At 41.2% G+C, this 19,580-nt stretch overlaps 2 protein-coding genes across 5 annotated transcripts; both read left to right on the top strand.

Moving 5' to 3' along the window:
- The first annotated feature begins 884 nt into the window (after nt 1-884).
- On the top strand, nt 885-9,375 carry LOC132767596 (RNA-binding protein 3-like). Of its 4 annotated transcripts, none has more exons than XR_010909292.1 (9): nt 885-990; nt 3,052-3,173; nt 3,272-3,378; nt 4,907-5,012; nt 5,106-5,181; nt 5,325-5,389; nt 8,081-8,195; nt 8,836-8,870; nt 9,028-9,375. XR_010909292.1 is itself a non-coding variant. In XM_060762720.2 (7 exons), the coding sequence occupies exons 2-6, from the start codon at nt 3,071-3,073 to the stop codon at nt 5,386-5,388; spliced, it is 456 nt and encodes a 151-aa protein (XP_060618703.1). In that variant the 5' UTR covers nt 885-990; nt 3,052-3,070; the 3' UTR covers nt 5,389; nt 5,771-6,401. The 4 variants fall into 4 exon arrangements, 2 of the variants coding, with proteins under 2 accessions (XP_060618703.1, XP_060618701.1); XR_010909291.1 differs by having other exon boundaries at nt 5,322-5,389; XM_060762720.2 differs by lacking the exons at nt 8,081-8,195; nt 8,836-8,870; nt 9,028-9,375 and adding an exon at nt 5,771-6,401.
- Nucleotides 9,376-11,539: 2,164 nt separating this feature from the next.
- LOC132767606 (cold-inducible RNA-binding protein-like) lies at nt 11,540-19,183 on the top strand. The gene is made up of 7 exons (XM_060762732.2): nt 11,540-11,648; nt 14,595-14,709; nt 16,059-16,165; nt 16,785-16,878; nt 16,967-17,045; nt 17,870-17,933; nt 18,515-19,183. Exons 2-6 carry the CDS (start codon nt 14,607-14,609, stop codon nt 17,931-17,933), a joined length of 447 nt encoding a protein of 148 aa, XP_060618715.1. The 5' UTR covers nt 11,540-11,648; nt 14,595-14,606; the 3' UTR covers nt 18,515-19,183.
- Nucleotides 19,184-19,580: the final 397 nt, after the last annotated feature.

Genomic DNA, 19,580 nt, shown 5'->3' with positions numbered 1-19,580 from the left:
TGTAGAGGGCATTACAGTAGTCCAGTCTTGAGATGAATATTGGTTCATATGGCTGCTGCTATTAATTCTAATTTCAGACAGAGATCCAGCCACAACAGATTCTTTATCTGTTAACAAAAAATAAAGGAAAAATACAAATGTGGGGCAAGAGAGTTTTAAATCAGGCCTCTCAGTGAAGACTGAGATGTTTTTGAACTGTGGTGTTGGAGGAAAGTTCTGAGAGTGCCTTGGACCACGAGAAGATCCAACCAGTCCATATTCCAGGAAATAATGCCTGGCTGCTCACTGGAGGGAAGGATGTTGGAGGCAAAGATGAAGTACTTTGGCCACACAATGAGAAGGCTCCTCCTCTAAACCACAAACCACACAATTCTGCAGGAGGCAGTAACCGGATTTAAAGTGCATTCATTCTCTTAATCCAGTTTAAAGCAGAAAAGCTGGGCTCAGATCCCAGGATGTGGGGCCTGCGTGGAAGGGCCTAGAAGAGCACTGGGCCCCTCCATTTCTTTGCAAGGATCGTGTGGTTGGACGTCCTGAAGTCCTGTGGCTAACAACTATCATAATAATAATAAATGCCTTGCCAAATCCCTGTTGTGATTGCGTTGGTTTCCCTTCCATTTCTGCCCCCACCCCTTTCCCTTTTCGAAATCGAATCCTGGCCGGAAGTAAGCAAGCGACATTTTAATTTCCCTGCGTGACAAAAGGACGCCGGACTGGGGCGGAAATCTTTCCCTACGCAATTTGTTTAAAATGTGCTTTGGAGGGAGAAAGTTGAACAAATACCCGGATGTCCCCGCACTCCCCGCGTCCTTTCGGGCAAAGCGATTGGGCGAAAAGTCCCACCAAGGCGCACGCGCAGGCGCCGATGCCCATAAAAGGAGCGGCAGCGGTCACGTGGCCCTCCCTCATGGGCGGACCCCTATATAAGCGTCGAGCGGGCGGTGCCTCGGCCGCATTTTCCGCTGCTCCAGTGCTGTTAACACCTTTTTGGTAAGGCGGGGGTCGAAAATAATGGGTTGTTTTGGTGGGAAATGGAAGGAATGTTAATCCTCCCATATTATTAAAAAGGACAGCGTCCGCTGCCGTTCTTGAATAGCGGGTGAATGGGATAAAGCAGGAAAGAATAGCCAGGCCGTCTTTTACAAAGCGCAAGCACGTTTCGAGAAGCCTCGGGAATGTAGGGTGTCTGCGCATGCGTGGAAATTATCGCTTGGTGGTGGTGGTGGAGGCGGCTGCGCGCGCGGTGGGCGTTGCGCATGCGGGGGAGGAAAAGAGTGAAGAAACGGAAGGGCTGGCTGGGGCCCCTCCGCGAGGCGAAAGCGGCCGTTGGGCGCGAGGCCTCCAAACAGGCAGCGCTGCCGCCGCCGCCATCTTTGACGCTCCAGAGGCCCCTCTTGTTGGAGCTGGGGTTAACAAGATGGCGCTCGGGGCGGGGAAATGGAGGCGGGGAGGAAGGCAGGCAGGCATTTTGTCCTCCCTCCCTCCCGGGCAGCTTCCTCCTTTTCTATTTATTTACCAAGAGAATGAGACTTGGGATATTTACAGACGTTTTGATTTTTGAAAACAAGCCCCGAACTGGAGCTTCAGGAAATGAATCCGTGGATTTAGCAATGGGAAGGGATAGTTATGTGATCTTCCCAGAAACACATGAGGTATCAGTTATGGGACTACAATTTAGTCCTCCCTGAGATCAGGCCGTGAATTTAAGCCTAAAAATAATATTTTATTTATTAACTATATATACTGCTATTCTCACCCCGGGGGGGGGGGGGCAAGGCGGTTTACTTTTATATATTGACTATATTTATATACTGCTTTTCTCACGGGGGGGGGGGACGACGACTCAACATACTAATGGCAAAAATTCAATGCCAACATAGATGTAGACAAAAAATCATAACTAAACACTAATATATAACTATAAAATCATTAAAACCATTAAACATCAGAAATAAACATTTTAAAGCATTAAAACATAGTATGAATATTAAAATCACATAATCCAATAATTTTGATCCTGATTTTCTCCCTGATGGTACCCAAAGCGGCTCACAACACAATACAAGTGAAAAGCACATTTAACATAAAATACAAGACCAAAAAATCCCACAAAACATAATAACATCCAGAACTAAGATAGAAATAAATATTAAACATTTATAACCAATTACAATCTTTGTGGAGACTCTTCAGTTAAATGGTATATTTTGCTAAGCTCAGTGCAAACAATCTTGCTGTCATTAGCAATTGAATTCATTTGCCAAAAGCTTGCTTGAACAGGTAGGTCTTCAGCTGGTTCTTGAAAGATAATGGAAGGGGAGGGAGTTCAAAAGGGCCGGCAGCTACTGAGAATGCCCTCTCTCACCACCGCCTGTATTTCTGGCGGTGGCAACTCCCCAGATCTTAATGATCGGGCAGGTTGGTAAGAGGTGATGCAGTCAGATAGGTAAGTTGGGCTTGAACCTTTTAGGGCAGTGGTTCTCAACCTGTGGGTCCCCAGATGTTTTGGCCTTCAACTCGCAGAAATCCTAACAGCTGGTAAACTGGCTGGGATTTCTGGGAGTTGTAGGCCAAAACACCTTGGGACCCACGGGTTGAGAACCACTGGTTTAGGGCTTTAAAGGTCAAAACCATCACCTTGAATCGGACTCTGAAACATTGGCAGCCAGCCTACCCTACTAAAGCATTATTAACAAATTGTGTAAGTACAGTAGAAACAAATTGATAAAAAAAATGATCAAAAACAGTATGTTTCTCCTTAAAAGGTGGTGCTTTGCAGCTGGGCCCATCTATGTAGTCCATTTAATGCAGTGTGACACTGGCTTTAAACTGATAGTCAACAAGCTCCCACAAAAAGTGCAGCAGTGCTCTGGTTTGCATGATCACCGCATGGGCCACAGGCAGATTCCAGGATTTCCTGTGTAATCGTCTGCCCAGTGAAACCATTTTGTTCAATACTGTTTTGAAATTACCTTAAGTGGTCAGGATAGATGGGACCTATATCAACTCCTAATCCATATTCTTTTCCTTTGTTGCATGTCTTTTCTTTAGAACCCTCCTCATCACCATCATGTCTTCTGAAGAAGGAAAGCTGTTTGTTGGGGGGCTGAACTTTGATACTGATGAACAAGGCCTGGAGCAGCATTTCAGCTCCTTTGGTCCCATTTCGGAAGGTAAGCAAGTTCTGGGTATTTCTGGTAGAGGAAATTTACCTTTTTGTATAATCATGAAAGTGTTAAGTGAATCTCCCACTTTTGTATTGTTCTCCTAGTTGTTGTGATCAAGGACAAAGAGACCCAAAGATCAAGGGGCTTTGGTTTCATCACCTTTGCCAATCCTGAGCATGCATCCGATGCCATGAGAGCCATGAATGGAGAGGTAAGAATGTGAAAGTTGTTAATTTTGTTAACTCTTTTAAGCTGTCCTATTTTAAGTATACAAGACAAAACAATCGTTTGCTTGCAGGTATAAGACTTGTCCTGCTATATTTGGCTTTATTTCATTTCCTATTTACTTAATGGATTTTAGCCCAATCCGATAAAGAATTTGCACAGCATTAATATTTCACTTATCACACTTTGTGCCTTTATAGGCATCATTTCTAGTCTTAAGAATTGTACAGTATGAGATATGTTTTGGCACCAACAACCGTGTCAGTTTATTGCTAAAATGCAAAACTGGGTAGAGCTCAGTCTGTTCCCATCAGATCTGATCCTTTCAAAACTACGCATAATTCATGTTAGTGGCCTATGCCTGACTTCTAGCTACATCTCTGGAACTATTGATTTCTCCCAAATTTCTTTAAATTGTGGCTTCTTGTAGCTGGTGTACTCTGATGGAGTAGTTAGGCCATGTTTTGATCCAGCTCTTCACAGTTCAGACAAGTTCTTGTTCCAAGTTGTTTCTTCAGGGTTAAGTTCTCCCCCCACTGGTCTGCAGTTGATTCATGTATCAAGTTTTGTATTAAGTGTTTGCACAGTTGCTGACACCATGAGAAGAAAGGGACCCTTAGGGGTATCTGTTTGCTGTAAAATGAACAAGATATATTTTGCATGTGCATCTCAAAAATAAGGCCTACCAGGAGCAAGGCAGAGAATGAAAGTAAAGGCAGTTTGCCAAACTTGTTCTATGTTGAATAACAAAACAAATTACCTTACATTAAACTTTACACTTAAAATTAATTGTAGTTATTTATTTCATATTGAGATGCCAGACTTCTGGTTGTAACTTCACCAAATCCTAGATTGAAAATGCTCACTTAAAATACTTTAAATCCCACTTTGCGGCACTCAACAATTCTTAAAATGGCTTTCAAAAGGCATATTTAAAGTTTACTGATCAAACTCAATCTGATGCCATGTTGATAAGTGCCATGCATTGTCTTAATTGTTTTAATTTGTTAGTTGCCTTGAAAGTTGGTTAGGGAGGCCATACAGCAGTGGTTGTTTGCCTTCAGACAGTTTCTGACATATGGTAACTCTCAACTTGTGGGTCCCAAGATGTTTTGGCCTTCAACTTCCAGATATCCTAATATCTAGTAAACTGGCTGGGCTTTCTGGGAGTTATAGGGCAAAATATCTGGGGACCCACAGGTTGAAAACCACTGCTCTAAGGTGAACCTATCAAATAATTTTCTTGGCAATGTTCATTCAGAAGTGGTTTGCCTCTTCCATTCTTTTGAACTATGTCCCAAAGTCACCCCCTGGGTTTTCATGTCAGAGTGTAAATTCAAATCCTGGTTTCAGAATATTCCACTATATTAGGTTTCAATAAAGAAATACCTTTAAATAAATTAGATAACACAGTTTTTCTTTCTGTTGGAAGAGAACATGTCAATATGAACTAACTGTTCCATTGGTAGGTTACCATTCTGTTATATACAGTTAACATACTTGTTTATTATCAGTCTGTTGATGGACGCCAGATCAGAGTTGACCACGCTGGAAAATCTTCTCGTGGATCCAGAGGTGGATACTTCGGAGGCAGGGGGCGAGGCCGTGGATATTCCCGAGGTAAGTTGAATGGAGAGGTTTTGTTCGACGCCTGGTGAAAGAGTTGGGCTGCTCTTGGTTCATCTCTCATTGAAACATCTTACTCCATTTCAGGTGGGGGAGACAGGAGCTACGGTGGACGCTATGACAACCGAAGTGGAGGTTATGGTGGTTCCCGAGACTATGGCAGGTAATTGTGGTGAGACGGTCAGCCTTATATTCAGTGTGATATTTTTTGGTTTTGACTGCTAACCCCTAGTCAGCACAGTCCTTATGGAAATCAAGAATTATAGCCCTGAGAGTAAAATTTTTAAAATGCTTTGTTTTCAGAAGTCAGGGAGGCTATAATGACCGCTACTCTTCAGGAGGCTCTTACAGAGACAACTATGACAACTGAGGTAAGTGCATATTGGGAAGGGTTTTAAATGCTACCTTGTCAAAAACCCTTAAATTTTCAGTGTTCCGACTTACACTGGCTAGCGGCAGAAACTACAGCTCCCTATTGAGTTGTTAATATCAAAGATTTTTGTTTCCCCGTATCTGCCATTGAGTGAAGTCAAATGTTACAGGCCTTCATTTGCGATACTGTTAAGTAACTTTAAGTGCATGTTGGACCTTAAAGCGATCTTTTAACTTCAAACTGCAAAATTGTCAAGAGTGCTAACTGGGGGAGGGCCAGAGATTCCTAGCAACACTAATCTAAAGTCTAGGAGTGGTGAATTGCTGCAACGTGTCCATATGCTTGTGCCTTTATGATTGTACCTGCTTCTTGTCCTCAGCTCACACCGAGTAAAAATCCTTCCTGAATCAAGATCGTCCTTCCAATGGCCGTATTTATAAAGATTTTTGGAGCTTCGCTGAATCTTGTTTAGTTACCTACTTGTATCTTCCCCTTATATAGCTTTTGTCACATGCAGCCTGAAAGCTTCCTCTGCAAGATGGTCTGTTTAGATTTTGCTCAAGAATTGGTTTTTTTTCAAGAGTGATTTTTAAGCATTTTTGAAACTCAGTTTTATTTGTCTTCCTTTCTCAATCCAAGGTTCTCTTTTAACTTGACACATGGGGTCTTACAACTTAAGTGATGGAAGCTCAGCAATTTTTTTAAAGTGCAATGCACTAAATTTCAACTTTTTAGTATTGCGAGGGACGGTGACAAAAGTGAACCACCTTGGTATTACTAAAGCATTCAATAATTTCACGTTGGTCACTAGTAAAAGCTGTTTTACTGTAAAGTAAACCCAGAACTCAAATTTGAACTTTGAGCGGTTCTTGAAAATGTTTGTTTATATTGTCCTTTTTTACTGGAAGAAACGTGCATAAATCGTTTGACATTGTATTTGAAGTGGATAAGGAAGTTCCTGTACTGAGTGTTTGGCTTTACGAAGCCCATTAAAATCCCATCTGAAACAATTCTCTGCTCGTGACGTTTAACATCATATTGCACTGCACAACTTGAATAGCTTAGGGGCACATAAGTAAATTTAGGCTAATCCTTGTTTTGGGAAAAAGTCCAGGGTCAATGCCCAGGTAAACCGTTTGATATAAACCAATACTTAACAAGTGTTGATGTGAAATGAAAAATGATTGGAAAGCCAAGCAATGTAATGATTCGATTGGCGACATTACCTGCACTTATGTAAATAAAGCATTGTCTGAACATGGATTAGCACCATAATCTGTAGAAGCATTTTGCTAGCTAGATTATATATACTCAAGTAATTATGTATCAAATGGCTCAGATTTTAAGGAGATGCTATCAAAGGAAACCTTATATCAATCAATGCTTCTAATTCTCCCGAATGTTTGATGTGCTAGTATCAACATTGTTGTCCTGGGGAAATGAATATTGTAAATGGGTGGCAGCCAGAGGTGGTCAATTAGCCTTGGGAGTCTTCTGACAAGGATATCAGTGGAGTCTCTCGATATGGTGGTCCCTGAAGATACTGGGCTTTCTATTTGACCTACCAAATATTGGCTAATGTAACAGCCTTTATTCTAGTAGGCAAAATAGCCTCTCTGGCTTGGGAGTCATTAGATTCATGGAGGGAACGAGACATGGGATGCCAAACAAATTTAGTAAAGCACCTTACTGTGTAGTAATAGTATTGGTAACCTCAACATTTGTAAACCTTCAAATAAGGGTTAGTAACACTTGCAATACACTTTAGTACTGTTGGTAAGGAAGAAGACCTGGGACACTTGTACAAAACAGGATATGCCATATTTGGCTGGAAACAAATTGATTCTGTTAGAAGAGGTGGTGGAGAAGGAAGCTGTTGGAAGTGGGGGACCCGGCTTAGTCCATGGTTAAGGCTGAACTGATTTTGGTATTTAGATGGGCCTACCTGTAGTTAGCTCTGTCCTGTTCTTACACTGTGAGAATTCTCTGCTAGCGTGTGGAAGCCAATGTCCTTGGAGACCCCGAAGTGTGTTGTGCCTCCTTCAGTGCGATCCATGTGAGACGAAAGCTGCTCTTGGCTAGTTCAATTGTGGAAATAGTCCTGTATTTCGAGGTAACTCTTTTGCTCATGTCTGCATCTTCTCTTCCAGAGAGCTCATACTTGTGGCTACAGCAATCCATTGATTCTTACCTACTTTTAACAAACTTGGGCAGGTCTGGGGTCTCCTTGGGACCCCAGGAGAACTTGGACTGAATCTGCTATATAAAAAAAATTGTCCTGGGTGGGTGGGCCTCCTTGGCTCTTGGGGTTTGAGATTCTGCCAGAATGGAAGGCAGTCCGCTAAACTTAAGGTTCGTCCAGTTGGCTCTGATACCAGTAGTGTCCAATACCTTGTAATCATGCCTTGTGTGGACCTTGAACTGTTACTCGGAAAGGTCTTTCCCAGTGCAGCATGGTTTGGGTGAGGGAGGCTTTTGTACCCACTTCATAAAACAACTTTTTAAAATATGTGGTGGATTTGGTCAAGTAGCTAAATATGGGATAAAAATCTTAATAAATACCAGTTTGGGGAATCTCCCGAGGGCTAGGTAAACGCCTAGACCTGGAGTATTCCATTAGGATGTTGTAATCTGCGCATGAGAATTTTAAGTGATCTTGTGTTAAGTGATACTGACTTGTTTTTGGCAGGTAAGAAATGAGATGGTGGCTACTGTGTCCTGAAAAGCTGTGCTTCATCCAGCAATGGAGTACGAGAATATGAAGTGGAACTCTTCCACTCAGGATTTCAAACCCATGCTACAAAGTAAGCAAGGTTTTGTCCTTTCCTTAAGACTGGTAACAAGACTTTCATTGCCTGGCATGAATTTTACCATGGTTGAAACATGCTTCCCATCACTTAAATTTCAGCAGAGGGATACTACTGAATTGGAACTGCTTCAAAGGTTGCAGACAGAGCATAATTAAAATGTTTATTGTTACCTTAGTGATCTTGAAAATGGTAGGAATCTAGCCGGATTCAGTTTGTTAGGAGATAAAATGCACCACTTGATGACATGCATGCAACCCATACTATGTTGCAATGTTTGTAATAGAATTAATAATTTGTAGACCTATCATGGGCACAGATTTTTTAAAACAATTATTAAAAATAATGGATAATACAGGATGTCCTAAAAGTCTCCATACATAGAAAAAATTAACCCTCTTCTGTTTATGATCTTATACTTTGAGATATACCACACACACAACAGTTTGTAAAATTTAGAATAAGTATTTTATAAATAAAGGAACATTTCCCCAATGTGTGGCGACTTGTGAGACACCCTCTATTGTATGTGTAAGTTGGTAAAAGCAAAAATTGTTAAAGTCCTCGGCTTGCATCCAGCTATCTTTTGGTATATGAGCTGCCAGTGTAATGAGACAGAATTGTTTGTTTTTTCCAGGTCCCGTGGAGGAAAGGAGTTCATTTGTGAAGGAGGTTTGTTTTACATTGTATAGAGACATAATTAGGGGGTGGGGAGAACCACATATGCTTGAATTAAGGGACTGATGTTGTACAAAATCCTTGCGCAAACTTGCTGTGTACTTAATACTTTCGTTCACTGCTTAATTCAGTTTCATCTATTTTATATCAGGTTGCTGACATCACATCTGATCTGTGTTGAGGCTGATAGAACATGTGGCAACTGAGCAAAGCAAGATAACTGATTTCATTGTTCATGTAATATTGTGATATAAATACTTTATGGACATTTGAACAGCATAATGGTTATGATATTCAAGTTCAGATGGAACTTGTGTGTTTAACAGTTTGGGTAAGTTTGTACTCTGTTTAGATATAACAATATGGAGACTGGTTGTATAAAAGTCTTCATTGTAGTAATGCCTCAAATTACTGGCAAAGTTCTGGAATACTATGCTATGGCATCTGATTTTTAAACTGGTAATATTGTGTATTTTTAATAAAGTATTTTGATTGAATAGTCACTGGCTTGGTGTCATTCTGCTTGTGATATGCTACCAAAAGGAATCATTTGAAGGAAACCACACACATTGTTAAGATAATAGGAATAATATTTCTGTAGAAATAATAAAGTTTAATTAAAATTTATAAATAGTGTCTGCAGTAAAAATTTCAAAAATAGTATCTGCAGTGAAACTTTTTCACTGCTTACAGTCTTTTAAAGTATAATTTAAACTAGTTTGTTAATCGGTTATTTGACGTCTACATGAGACCTATTGGAGTCATTTCATTCAGAACCGATCTTTCACGGAATAGGAAGATGAATATTCCCATTACTAGTTTTCCAAAATGTGAATTGAAGAATCCTTGAATGCACAGCACACTACAGAAAAAACAGCCCCTTAACCCTTTCTTGTCATTTTTATAGTGTAATCTAGTGTCCTTAAAAGGAGCAGCATACATTTATTGATAAAGGACATTTTTTGTCAAAGGTCGTGTTCTTAGTAAGTTTAAATTGGATTGAACGTATACTTTTTTGTAATTTTAGTAGCCAGCTAGGCACATTCTAAATTTACCTTTTTTCTAATCGCCAGTGAAAAACATAATTGGCAACTGAAATAAGCTTGGCTTTGCATGTTCAGTTTAAAATCTTGTTTCTAAAATGAAGTCAGGCTAGCGGGTTTTGTTTAGTCCGAACGCTTGGGAAAAAAGTGGCTGTACTGAAAAGTCTGCCTGGAAAAGTGCTGCCTTGTTTTGTATTGTAACATCAATTGTATAAAATATATATATACAATTTATGTTAATGTACCAAAAAGAAGCTGTTGCCCATTTTTGCTCTAAAATATTTATCCCCTTTATTTCAACAGCTTCATATCTATGCAATGCTTTTCACACAAAATAGTAATTGTATTGTCAAAGGCTTTCATGGCCGGAATCACTGGGTTGTTGTACGTTTTGTTGGGCTATATGGCCATGGTCTAGAGACATTCTCTCCTGACGTTTCGCCTGCATCTATGGCAAGCATCCTCTACCTCTGAGGATGCTTGCCATAGATGCAGGCGAAACGTCAGGAGAGAATGCCTCTAGACCATGGCCATATAGCCCAACAAAACGTACAACGACCCAAAATAGTAATAAATTGTATAGAGCTTTTGGCCTGCTGAATGCCAGGTTTGCTGCAGGAGTTTGAAGATAGGTTCTGTGTATGTTTAAATAATTTACAGAATATAGACACAGGGAAAATTTCATAATTCAATGCTTGAAGCATTGTCTCAAAAATGCTTTCCCAAAAACTCAAGGCATTTAGTAGAAGGAAGTTCATGGCAAAGAAGTGTATAATGTAAAAACCACATTGGGCTGTAATTTTCATTGGACGTTTGACATGCCAAGAGAGGTGTATTAGCTGCTTCCTAATGAGAATCATGAGTATGGGTTACACAAAGCCCTCCTGATTAATGCAACATCCCCATGGAGGGAATAAAGGCCTTGGCTTTTGTAAGCCGCATGGAGTCCTTTGGGAGATGCTAGCGGGGTACAAATAAAATTTAATAAAAATAATAAAATGATCCACTTTTACTGCTAAACCGGAAGACAAGGCAAAGATAAAGGTTTCCTGTGATGCCGCACAACACCACTTAGACACAAAGTGATGTGGTCTTGCAAAGAAGCTATGAGGGTCTCCCATGAGGTTGAAAGGGATTTATGTATGAGTCAAGACTAATGATGGGATCCAGGCCGTGGATTCTTGGGTGGAGGGTGCCCCCAAAGCAACTTCCTAGGGGTGGAAGGAATGCTGGAATCAGCCATAACATGTGAGGCATTTTGGGGACCACTTTGGCCACTTTCTACATCTGCTTGGCAATAGGTTCAGAACTGGTCCTGTCCATGTTTGGTATGGGAACAAGTGGCTTTTAAGTTTGCTCAGCCATACGCATGGGTTGCTCTTCCGTCCAGATGGGGCTCGGAGCCTTTTCCCCTTCTGGAAATGCCGGCAATAGTTGGGGGAGGTGCTTGGGAGAAGAAAAAGGCGAGCCCAGAGAAGAGGCGCGGCGCCCCCTCCCCTCGCTGGTCCTCCTTTTGATTTGGGGGAGGTGGGCGTGGCCGCTATTGTTAATAAGCACCGCCCCTTTGCGCCTCCAGCCAATCGTTGCTGCGGATCCGCGCGAAGGGCGTGGCCTCGACGCAGCCTCGCTCGCGTTCTCCCTTGTCTCTCCCTCTTTCTTGCCGCCATCGCGCTCCTTTCTCCTTCCTCAGTGGCTAACGGCTCTTTGCGCATCCCCTGCTCCAAGACCGGTGAGTGGGGTTTTTCCTTTGAAAAGCACGTCAAGGTAGTTGGGAGAGATTCAGATAAGGCGTCTGAGTCCAGTCGAGGAGGGGAAATTGCGCAGAGAAAAGGTTCTTTTAAACCCCTGGAATATTTGGAAGGGGGGGTGGCGGGGAAGAGAGGCGCTGCACAAAATGGCGTAGAAAGAACAAGTGGGGCCTGTGTGCGCATGCGCGAGTAAAACGCAAACGCACACACCCCCGCGCGCCTTTTTCCCTTCCCTCCTCGCGGCTTGCTTGGCTTTGAGGGCGGAAAAGGGAACGTTCGAGGCCTGCTTTCGAGGGAGAGGCGTCGCCTCGGAAGGCCGAACAGAAACCGAGGCGTGGGCCTTCTATGGCGCGCGCGCGCACACACAAAAGGCCGTTGGCCGAGCGCGAGTCAAGAGGGGGGAGGGGACCCTTTTCTGCGCATGCTCCTCTGCGTTCGCGCGCCTACCGTTGAGACGTGAAAAGAGGTTGCGCGCGCCTTCCCGCATTCTGTGGAGACCACGTGCTCGCGGCCATTTTTCTCCAGGGGGGAGGAGGGGGGGGTTCATTGGGGGAGGGAACGCCAACTCTTACCGAGCCTTCGTTTCCCTTCCGCATACGTTACAAGCACACGGCGCTCTTTGTGCGTGGAGCATACATTGTGGCCTCTCCTTTTAATCAAAGGCCCGCGTGTTTTAACAGCACATGTGCCGGGCGTCATTTTGCAGGGGTCCTGCAGACTAAACCATCCCCAGGTTTTACCCTCTATTACCAGCCCTTTTCTAAACGTTAGAATTTAAAGCGTAATAGCAATCCCGTTCTGGGCGTGTTTTGCTCGGAAGCAAGTCAAACGGGAGGGATGTTCCCAGGCACTGCCATTTTAGTTGCACATTGGGCTATTATGATTGGACCCGCAAAGATACAGCACGCTATACATCCGAATAGACAACCCGAGCACATAGGCCGAATGCGAGGTTTAACCATAGAATCCTAGAGTTGGAAGAGACCTCGTGGGCCATTCAGCCCAACCCCTTGCCATGCAGAGGGAAAATTGCACTCAAAGCACCCCTTACGGATGGCCATCCGGCATCTGCATAAAAGCCTCCAAAGAAGGAACCTTCACACTAAAGTGCGCTGCTATTTGCCAAAACTAGGACCCCACTTACGCTGACCTTTTAATGCAGTTTCCATATACAAAACTGTATATTACATATTACATAAATATTACTAATAAAATTGCACTATAGTGATATATTACATTATATGATGTAATATATAATGGTATATTAGCACTAATGTGCTATTCTAATATTATATACATATAATATTGATAATATGCTATACGATATCATGCTAATAACAATACAATATAATCATTGTATTATAATACTAATATTAAATATAATACAACTGGTAATATAATTATATATAACAATATAGTTTCATTATTGTATATATATATTAAATTGTAATGTTTTTTATTGTGAGCCACTATGAAGTGAAAAAGTGAGATATGTATAAATAAATAAAATCCTGGAACCAATTTGAAGCACAGGTGATGATGGCACAAAGCCCTGAGGGCTTGATTTTGTAGTGCAAAAGCACTAGTTTAAAGCTGTGTTAAATGGTTAGTATAGATGGGACCCTAGTTAACGTGTCTTTTGAGAATAATGAAGAATGGGTATTCTATTTTGGATAAGCAAAATTGAAAATAGATGCATGTCAGGATCAGTTAAATGCAAATGTGTTCTAGTCATGTTTTACTTGAGGATCCTGCAGTATGAAAAGTGTAAACATTTATGCCCTTGTTCAATGAAGTTAAGTATGCAGTTCTGTAAATTCACATGTGCCCAACTATATCCCCTGCTTTTGGGCATGCATATGTGCCCCCCCCCCCCAAATCTACAGTACATAGTTATTCGTACAATGGTGTGGATACTCTTATATGCATTAAATGTAGAAATGCCACCAAAGGTGTGCACCATAGGAGTATGGTCCAATACAACAAGAAGGAAATTTGTTGGTGGCCTTGTAAATTCAGGGCTATTACTTTGCAAACAATTTGAAACCATTTGTAATAGCAATGGGGGATAAAGTTGCTGCTCTAGTTTACAGTTTATATGATGGAACCACCACAAGAAGGAATAGTGTCTTAGATAACTTTAAAGAAACTCCCACAAAATTTCACAGACTCATATTCCCTATGATATACTCAAATGGATGTATGTACAGCCATAGTTACGCATTTTTAATTAGGGTCCAAGCACAGTTGTGTGTACCTAGGAACAAGATCCTCTAAAAATGACTTCTAAGTCTAGCTCAATAAGAGTCTGCCTTTCTATATGTTGATAGAAAATCATAAAGCTGACTTTTTCCATCTAAGCATGCATAGGAGCAAGGGTGTTGTACACAAACAGAACAGCCTCCTTCAAAAATGAATAGCTGCAACAACAAAAAAGAACCAACAGCAATCCTCCAGATTCCACATGACCCTGCCGAAGGCACATAGGAGAATGCAAAACAGTAATCTTGCAGTACTCAACTAATACTGATAATTGTTAGTCTCAATTGGGTCTTTAAAGAAGACTTCTAGCATAAATTGAAACTGTGCTTGGACCCTCAAGTCTACAGAACATGTGGGAAGGTTTAGCCATACATACCTGAGGCAGTCTGTAGCCATAAAGCATGATCATATGATTGCTTTATGACAACACTTGCTTTGCACCAGATGTAGTGATTAAGCTGGCAAGAGGAAGGAAATCGCGGTTGTAAAATATACCTTGGGTAGTACTGGAAAAGAAGTAACAATTGGTAATCCTTTAGTTTGCTAGCTAAGCAGTGCAGTGGATAATAGGTTGTTACTCTGTCCCTGTGCATCAGTGTGTAGTTAGTTCTTGTCCATATTCCCATCTGCACCTTTTAGATTTGAATGCATTATTTTATCTACAGATCACTTGAAAAATGGCATCAGATGAAGGAAAGCTCTTCATTGGAGGACTCAGTTTTGACACCAATGAGCAGAACCTGGAGCAGTTGTTCTCCCCCTATGGAGACATTGCAGAAGGTAAGGAAAGATGTGAGGCATGTTAACCTTACAGCATGGGAAGCCACATGGTTGGAGTTAGTGGGTTTGTGTTTGGATACATTTAACTACACATAGCACTAGAGAACCGTTCTAATATGTGACATGCTAGCTTGTCAAAGGATCCTAGAATCTTTTGTTTTGAATTGTATGCAATGATAAGCTGCAGCCATTTCTGGTACGTTTTGATGGTCATCTGTGTTAAAGCATATATCTTGTGTGTACATGATGAGTGTATGAATGGTTCCCACCCATTCAGGCTTCTTTCTGGCACAAAATGGTTTGTTAATATAGACAAGCATATGGCACCATTCTGAAGTACTGTACTTGGTGCTGCCACAGTGGATATTACACATTTTGTTTTATTTGAGTTATACATATTTTAGTGCAAGCCTCTTCAACCTGTGGCCCTCCAGGTGTTTTGGACTTCAGCTGCCAGAATGCCTGACCATTGAACAAGCTGGTTAGAGCTTCTGGGAGCTGGAGGGACGCAGGTTAAAGAGGCCCTCTCTATATCTGGCCATGCAGGGGACAGTCAGGACGCAATGACGTGATTATCTTAATTTATTTTGATATGAACCCAGCTAATGAAATAAGCAAACAATGCTATTTCTGTACCGTGGCCTCTGTCCTTACTATTCCTCCCTACACCCATAATCCAAGGAAACATCTCTCCTTTGTTCCATTTTTTGCCTTACAGTTGCATTAAGGTTTGAGCTCATTGCCTGTTTGCTTGTCACTTCCTTATAACAATACTCTTCCTCATTAAGAATTATATGAGAAATGTCATAAAATCAGCCCTTACCCAGAGGGCGTTTTCAAAGTGGTTGTGTTTGAAAATATTAACAATCAAACACAACAGTGTTCTTAATTAATATTCTGTATTATTGCAGTTTGTCCTGGCCGCTTTGTAGGCAGCTTATATCTTGAACGTTGCTTAATAAACTACCTTTATACTAATACTATTTTCTTTTATCTCAGCAGTACACCCAGCCCTCTATGTGTTTTGAACTTTTAACTCTCTTAACTCAACCATTGGCATATTATGGCCAGTGATTTGAGTTCAGGCTGATAAGAGCTTTAGTCCAAAATATCTGAGGAGTAACGTGCTGGGAAAAGCTGTTTTAAATGGCAGGGTTCTTCAACTTTAACAGAACATTAATTTTTGTATGATGTTTCAAGGGTGTACTTAAGCTGTTGTGGTTGGCCACCATACGGTCTGTCTGATAGATTAAGTAGAGAGCTAGAGAAAAAGACCAACAACTAACTTCTATAGGTAATATATAAAGGGTTGAACTGATCTAAAGGTGATACTTCGTTGTCATTTCCAGTTGTGGTGGTAAAAGACAGAGAGACTCAGCGGTCCAGGGGGTTTGGCTTTATTACCTATTGCCGCCCAGAGGATGCAAAGGATGCCATGAGAGCCATGAATGGAGAGGTAAGCACTTCGCATAAACACAGAGATTCCCATTGTGCATTGTTCTTATTTCACAGAATCCATCTCTTTCAACATTGTCCTAGCATATCTAGGGTTACTAGTTTAAATCTTCTTTTTATATACATATTTCTTGTGTGAAATGGCACCTCTTGCTGATGTTTAAATTTGTTTAGTGTGCAGTAAATAACAAAATCAAAGAAAATGCTTTTTATGCCTAAGAAATTCTAGCTATGTCCACTCACAAACAAATCCTATTTGAGTTCATTGATGTTTGTTTTCAGTTAGCTACATAATATTACAGTTTAAAGGGCCCAGCCTGTAGTATTGAAGTTTAATTGGGCTGTAATGTTGTTGGTAACATTATTTCAAAAGCATGAGCTTGCAGATGAACCAGGAGTTGGAATTTCCTTGAGTACATTTTTCTCTGTTGTTAGGCAGCATTCAATGTTAAAGGAATTTGCCCTGTTCCCCTAAGCAGGATTGAAAGAGCTCAGAGCAATTGTGACATCCACACTTTGATTAGTGTCCCAAAGAGGCACCTCTTGCAGTCTGTGCTCCTGCTGTTATCATTTTAATATAAATATTCTTAAGTCTGACTTTCTTGTGCTTTTCCTTGAAGTCTGTGGATGGCCGTCAGATCAGAGTTGACCAAGCTGGCAAATCTTCCCGTGGCTCTTCAGGAGGCAGAGGCCGTGGCCGTGGATTCTCTAGAGGTGAGTTTGGTTTTCGCCTTTGCTCTGCAATGCTGAATGCTTGTCTGCATAAGGACAATGAGCATTAATCCTTCCATTTTTGCCTCAGGAGGTGGAGGATATGGAGGTGGCCGTTATGACAACAGAAGCGGTGGCTATGGAGGATCCAGAGATTACTATGGCAGCAGGTAATTCTAGCAGAGGGGAAGTTCTCTTATTATAATTGGATCGTGAAATTGAGCTTTTTCCCCCAAATACGGCACTTTATTTCTTCAATTCTAAGACACACTTTTTTCCCTATATAAACATCTCTCAAAATGAGGTGCCTCTTAGAATTGCAGGTGCAATATATGTATGGTTGGTGGTGGTACTGAATATTTTATTTTGGTTGGTTTAGTCTCGGGTGTGGGATGGGTGACTGCTTGGATTTTTTCCAACCTTCTTCTGTCTCCCTCAAGGTTTACAACTAAATAGTAATAGTAAATTGCTGCCCCCATCCTAGCTTGTTATAAGAGATTGTGTTCTTATGAATATTCTGAATAGTTACATGGAACTCAGTAAAGAACAGATTTTATAGGTCCCTGTTCCAGGAAGCTTACTGTCTAAAATCATTCAAGGGAACCTAATGTAAACAAGAAAAAGTTATGGGATTGTTTCAGTTCTATGTTTGGCTTAATTACAGTAGAGTGACCTACGATGCATATATGCTCTACAAATAGTAACAGTTACTAGCAGGTCTGTCATGAAATACGCACACTTCTTAGGAGCCCTTGAGTTTAGTGGAGGGTTTCCTTATTCCAGCTAAGAGAACACTGCTCTGAGTCTGTGTAGTCAACTCGACATCATTGAACACCATCCAGAAGTAGGGAAGTAATAGCGGTTTGCCTTCATGTAACTCTAAATATTAGTTGCACAGTAATGAAATAATGTTAGATCCTAGTTTGTATAGGCAGAGCCTTTCAACATTATTGTCTTAAAGTTTCAAAAGCATTATTTTATTTTTTTGCTACAGGAATCAAGGAGGCTATGGAGACCGTTACTCTGGGAGCTCCTACAGAGACAACTACGATAACTAGGTAAGAATATATGTTTGAAAGGCCCCAGTGGATTTAAATACCATTGGCTCCTGTCCTGCCGTAGCTACGGAAGCATAGTGCTCAGTCCTCTAACCACCTAGTCTAACTTTGCCAGCAGCACTCTTGTCCTCATCAGCGGTCTAGCATAAATGTGGAGAACTGACCAGCTGGCGGAATAGCACAAAACGGGACAGTTAAATCCACCCACACAAACCTTTTTTTAAAGGGAGACTGTTGGGCCAGCCCATAAAAAATCTTGACTACGGCCTTTACGCACGGGAACTTCCTCCGAACCGTAAGTTTGTGGGAACTAAACCGCCACATTCCGAATAGAGTCCTACTTCTAAAAAACAAATTGCCTTCAGATACCCACTCATTGATAGATCAGTATCTTAAAAGCTGTAGAAAAACAGGAAGCTCAGTGCCCTGTCATCCTTCATCGTACTCAGGTTAATGGCCAGTATACCATGTCCCCTGGTTGTGAATAGTGCCCCTGGGCTGGGTGGAGGGTGTCTTGTTTAGGTGAATGTCCACGTGTTCTTCATTGTGCTTTACGATTTGTACCTGCTTCTTGTCCTCAGCTTACACCGAGCATAAATCCTTCCTGAATCAAGATCGTCCTTCCAATGGTCGTATTTATAAAGATTTTTGGAGCTTCGCTGAATCTTGTTTAGTTCTCTACCTGTATTTCCCTTTTTTGTAGTCTTTATCATGAGCAGCCCACCAGCTTCTGCGACAGGATGGCCTGTTAGATCTTTCTGGAGGAAAACATTTAATTTGCCTTTTTTTACAGGAGTGTTTAAGCATTTTGAATACATACGTGCTTCCCCTGCCCTCACATTCTTTTAACAAGCTAGGATGGGGGCTCTGACATTTATTTGACATACAGTTTCCCAGAATCTGAACAAGGTGTAAAGATCCTCCTTGTTTTTATAAATGCATTAATACCTTGTAGTTTTGTAAAAGTCCTATGGTGTAGCGAGGAAGGGGTATGGTGGAAGGCAAACCCCTTCATTATAAAGGGAGTCTCATTTGTTTGATCTTCAGAAATCAGAATTTATACTGTATGATGTACCTAGAACTGAAGCTTGCAGAACTTGCAAGTTGTTCTTGAAAAATGTTTGTTTATATTTTTTTTTAAACTGGAAGACTCACATGTAACTCGATATTGTACTAAAAGTGGTTAAGGAATTCCTGTATTCAGTTCTTTGGCTTCACGAAGCCTATTAAATGCCCTTCTGAAAAATTAATTCTGTTCACGAGCTTTTCAGACTAAACTATATATGCAGCCAGACTAAAGCTACACTAACTAGCACACAATTTAAACAGCTGTGTGGGTATTGGGGGAAAAAGAAATCTTTGCGATTATGTGGAGGATTGCCAAGAGGTGTACCAAGGTGTGGGTAGCTAAAAGCAGACGCTCAGATATTTGAATGCTTTCTTATTGTTAATATGTCCACAGTATGCCTAGAGGGAATCCTTTTCATAGTTTTCTACTATAAAGCTGTAAACATTCATGGGTCTGTACACAAAACATCAGCCTGACCTTTAAGCAGTCATTGTGGGAAATAGGTGCATTTCTTAATAAAGCCAGCAATCTCCTAAAACTACACATTGCAAAGGAAAACCAACAATGGTGATTGGGAT

Source organism: Anolis sagrei, chromosome 2 (assembly GCF_037176765.1).
Source record: "Anolis sagrei isolate rAnoSag1 chromosome 2, rAnoSag1.mat, whole genome shotgun sequence".
Taxonomy (NCBI): domain Eukaryota; kingdom Metazoa; phylum Chordata; class Lepidosauria; order Squamata; family Dactyloidae; genus Anolis; species Anolis sagrei.
Note: the sequence above shows the minus strand (reverse complement) of the source record. Positions and strands in the feature narration are given on the sequence as shown.

Excerpts from the sequence above, each read along its gene's own strand:
- LOC132767596 (XM_060762718.2), top strand. The coding sequence starts at position 3,071 with ATGTCTTCTGAAGAAGGAAAGCTGTTTGTTGGGGGGCTGAACTTTGAT. Across the intron at positions 3,379-4,906 it reads TGAGAGCCATGAATGGAGAG|TCTGTTGATGGACGCCAGAT; the intron begins GTAAGAATGTGA and ends GTTTATTATCAG. Across the intron at positions 5,013-5,105 it reads AGGCCGTGGATATTCCCGAG|GTGGGGGAGACAGGAGCTAC; the intron begins GTAAGTTGAATG and ends ACTCCATTTCAG.
- LOC132767606 (XM_060762732.2), top strand. The coding sequence starts at position 14,607 with ATGGCATCAGATGAAGGAAAGCTCTTCATTGGAGGACTCAGTTTTGAC. Across the intron at positions 16,166-16,784 it reads TGAGAGCCATGAATGGAGAG|TCTGTGGATGGCCGTCAGAT; the intron begins GTAAGCACTTCG and ends TTTTCCTTGAAG. Across the intron at positions 16,879-16,966 it reads TGGCCGTGGATTCTCTAGAG|GAGGTGGAGGATATGGAGGT; the intron begins GTGAGTTTGGTT and ends TTTTTGCCTCAG.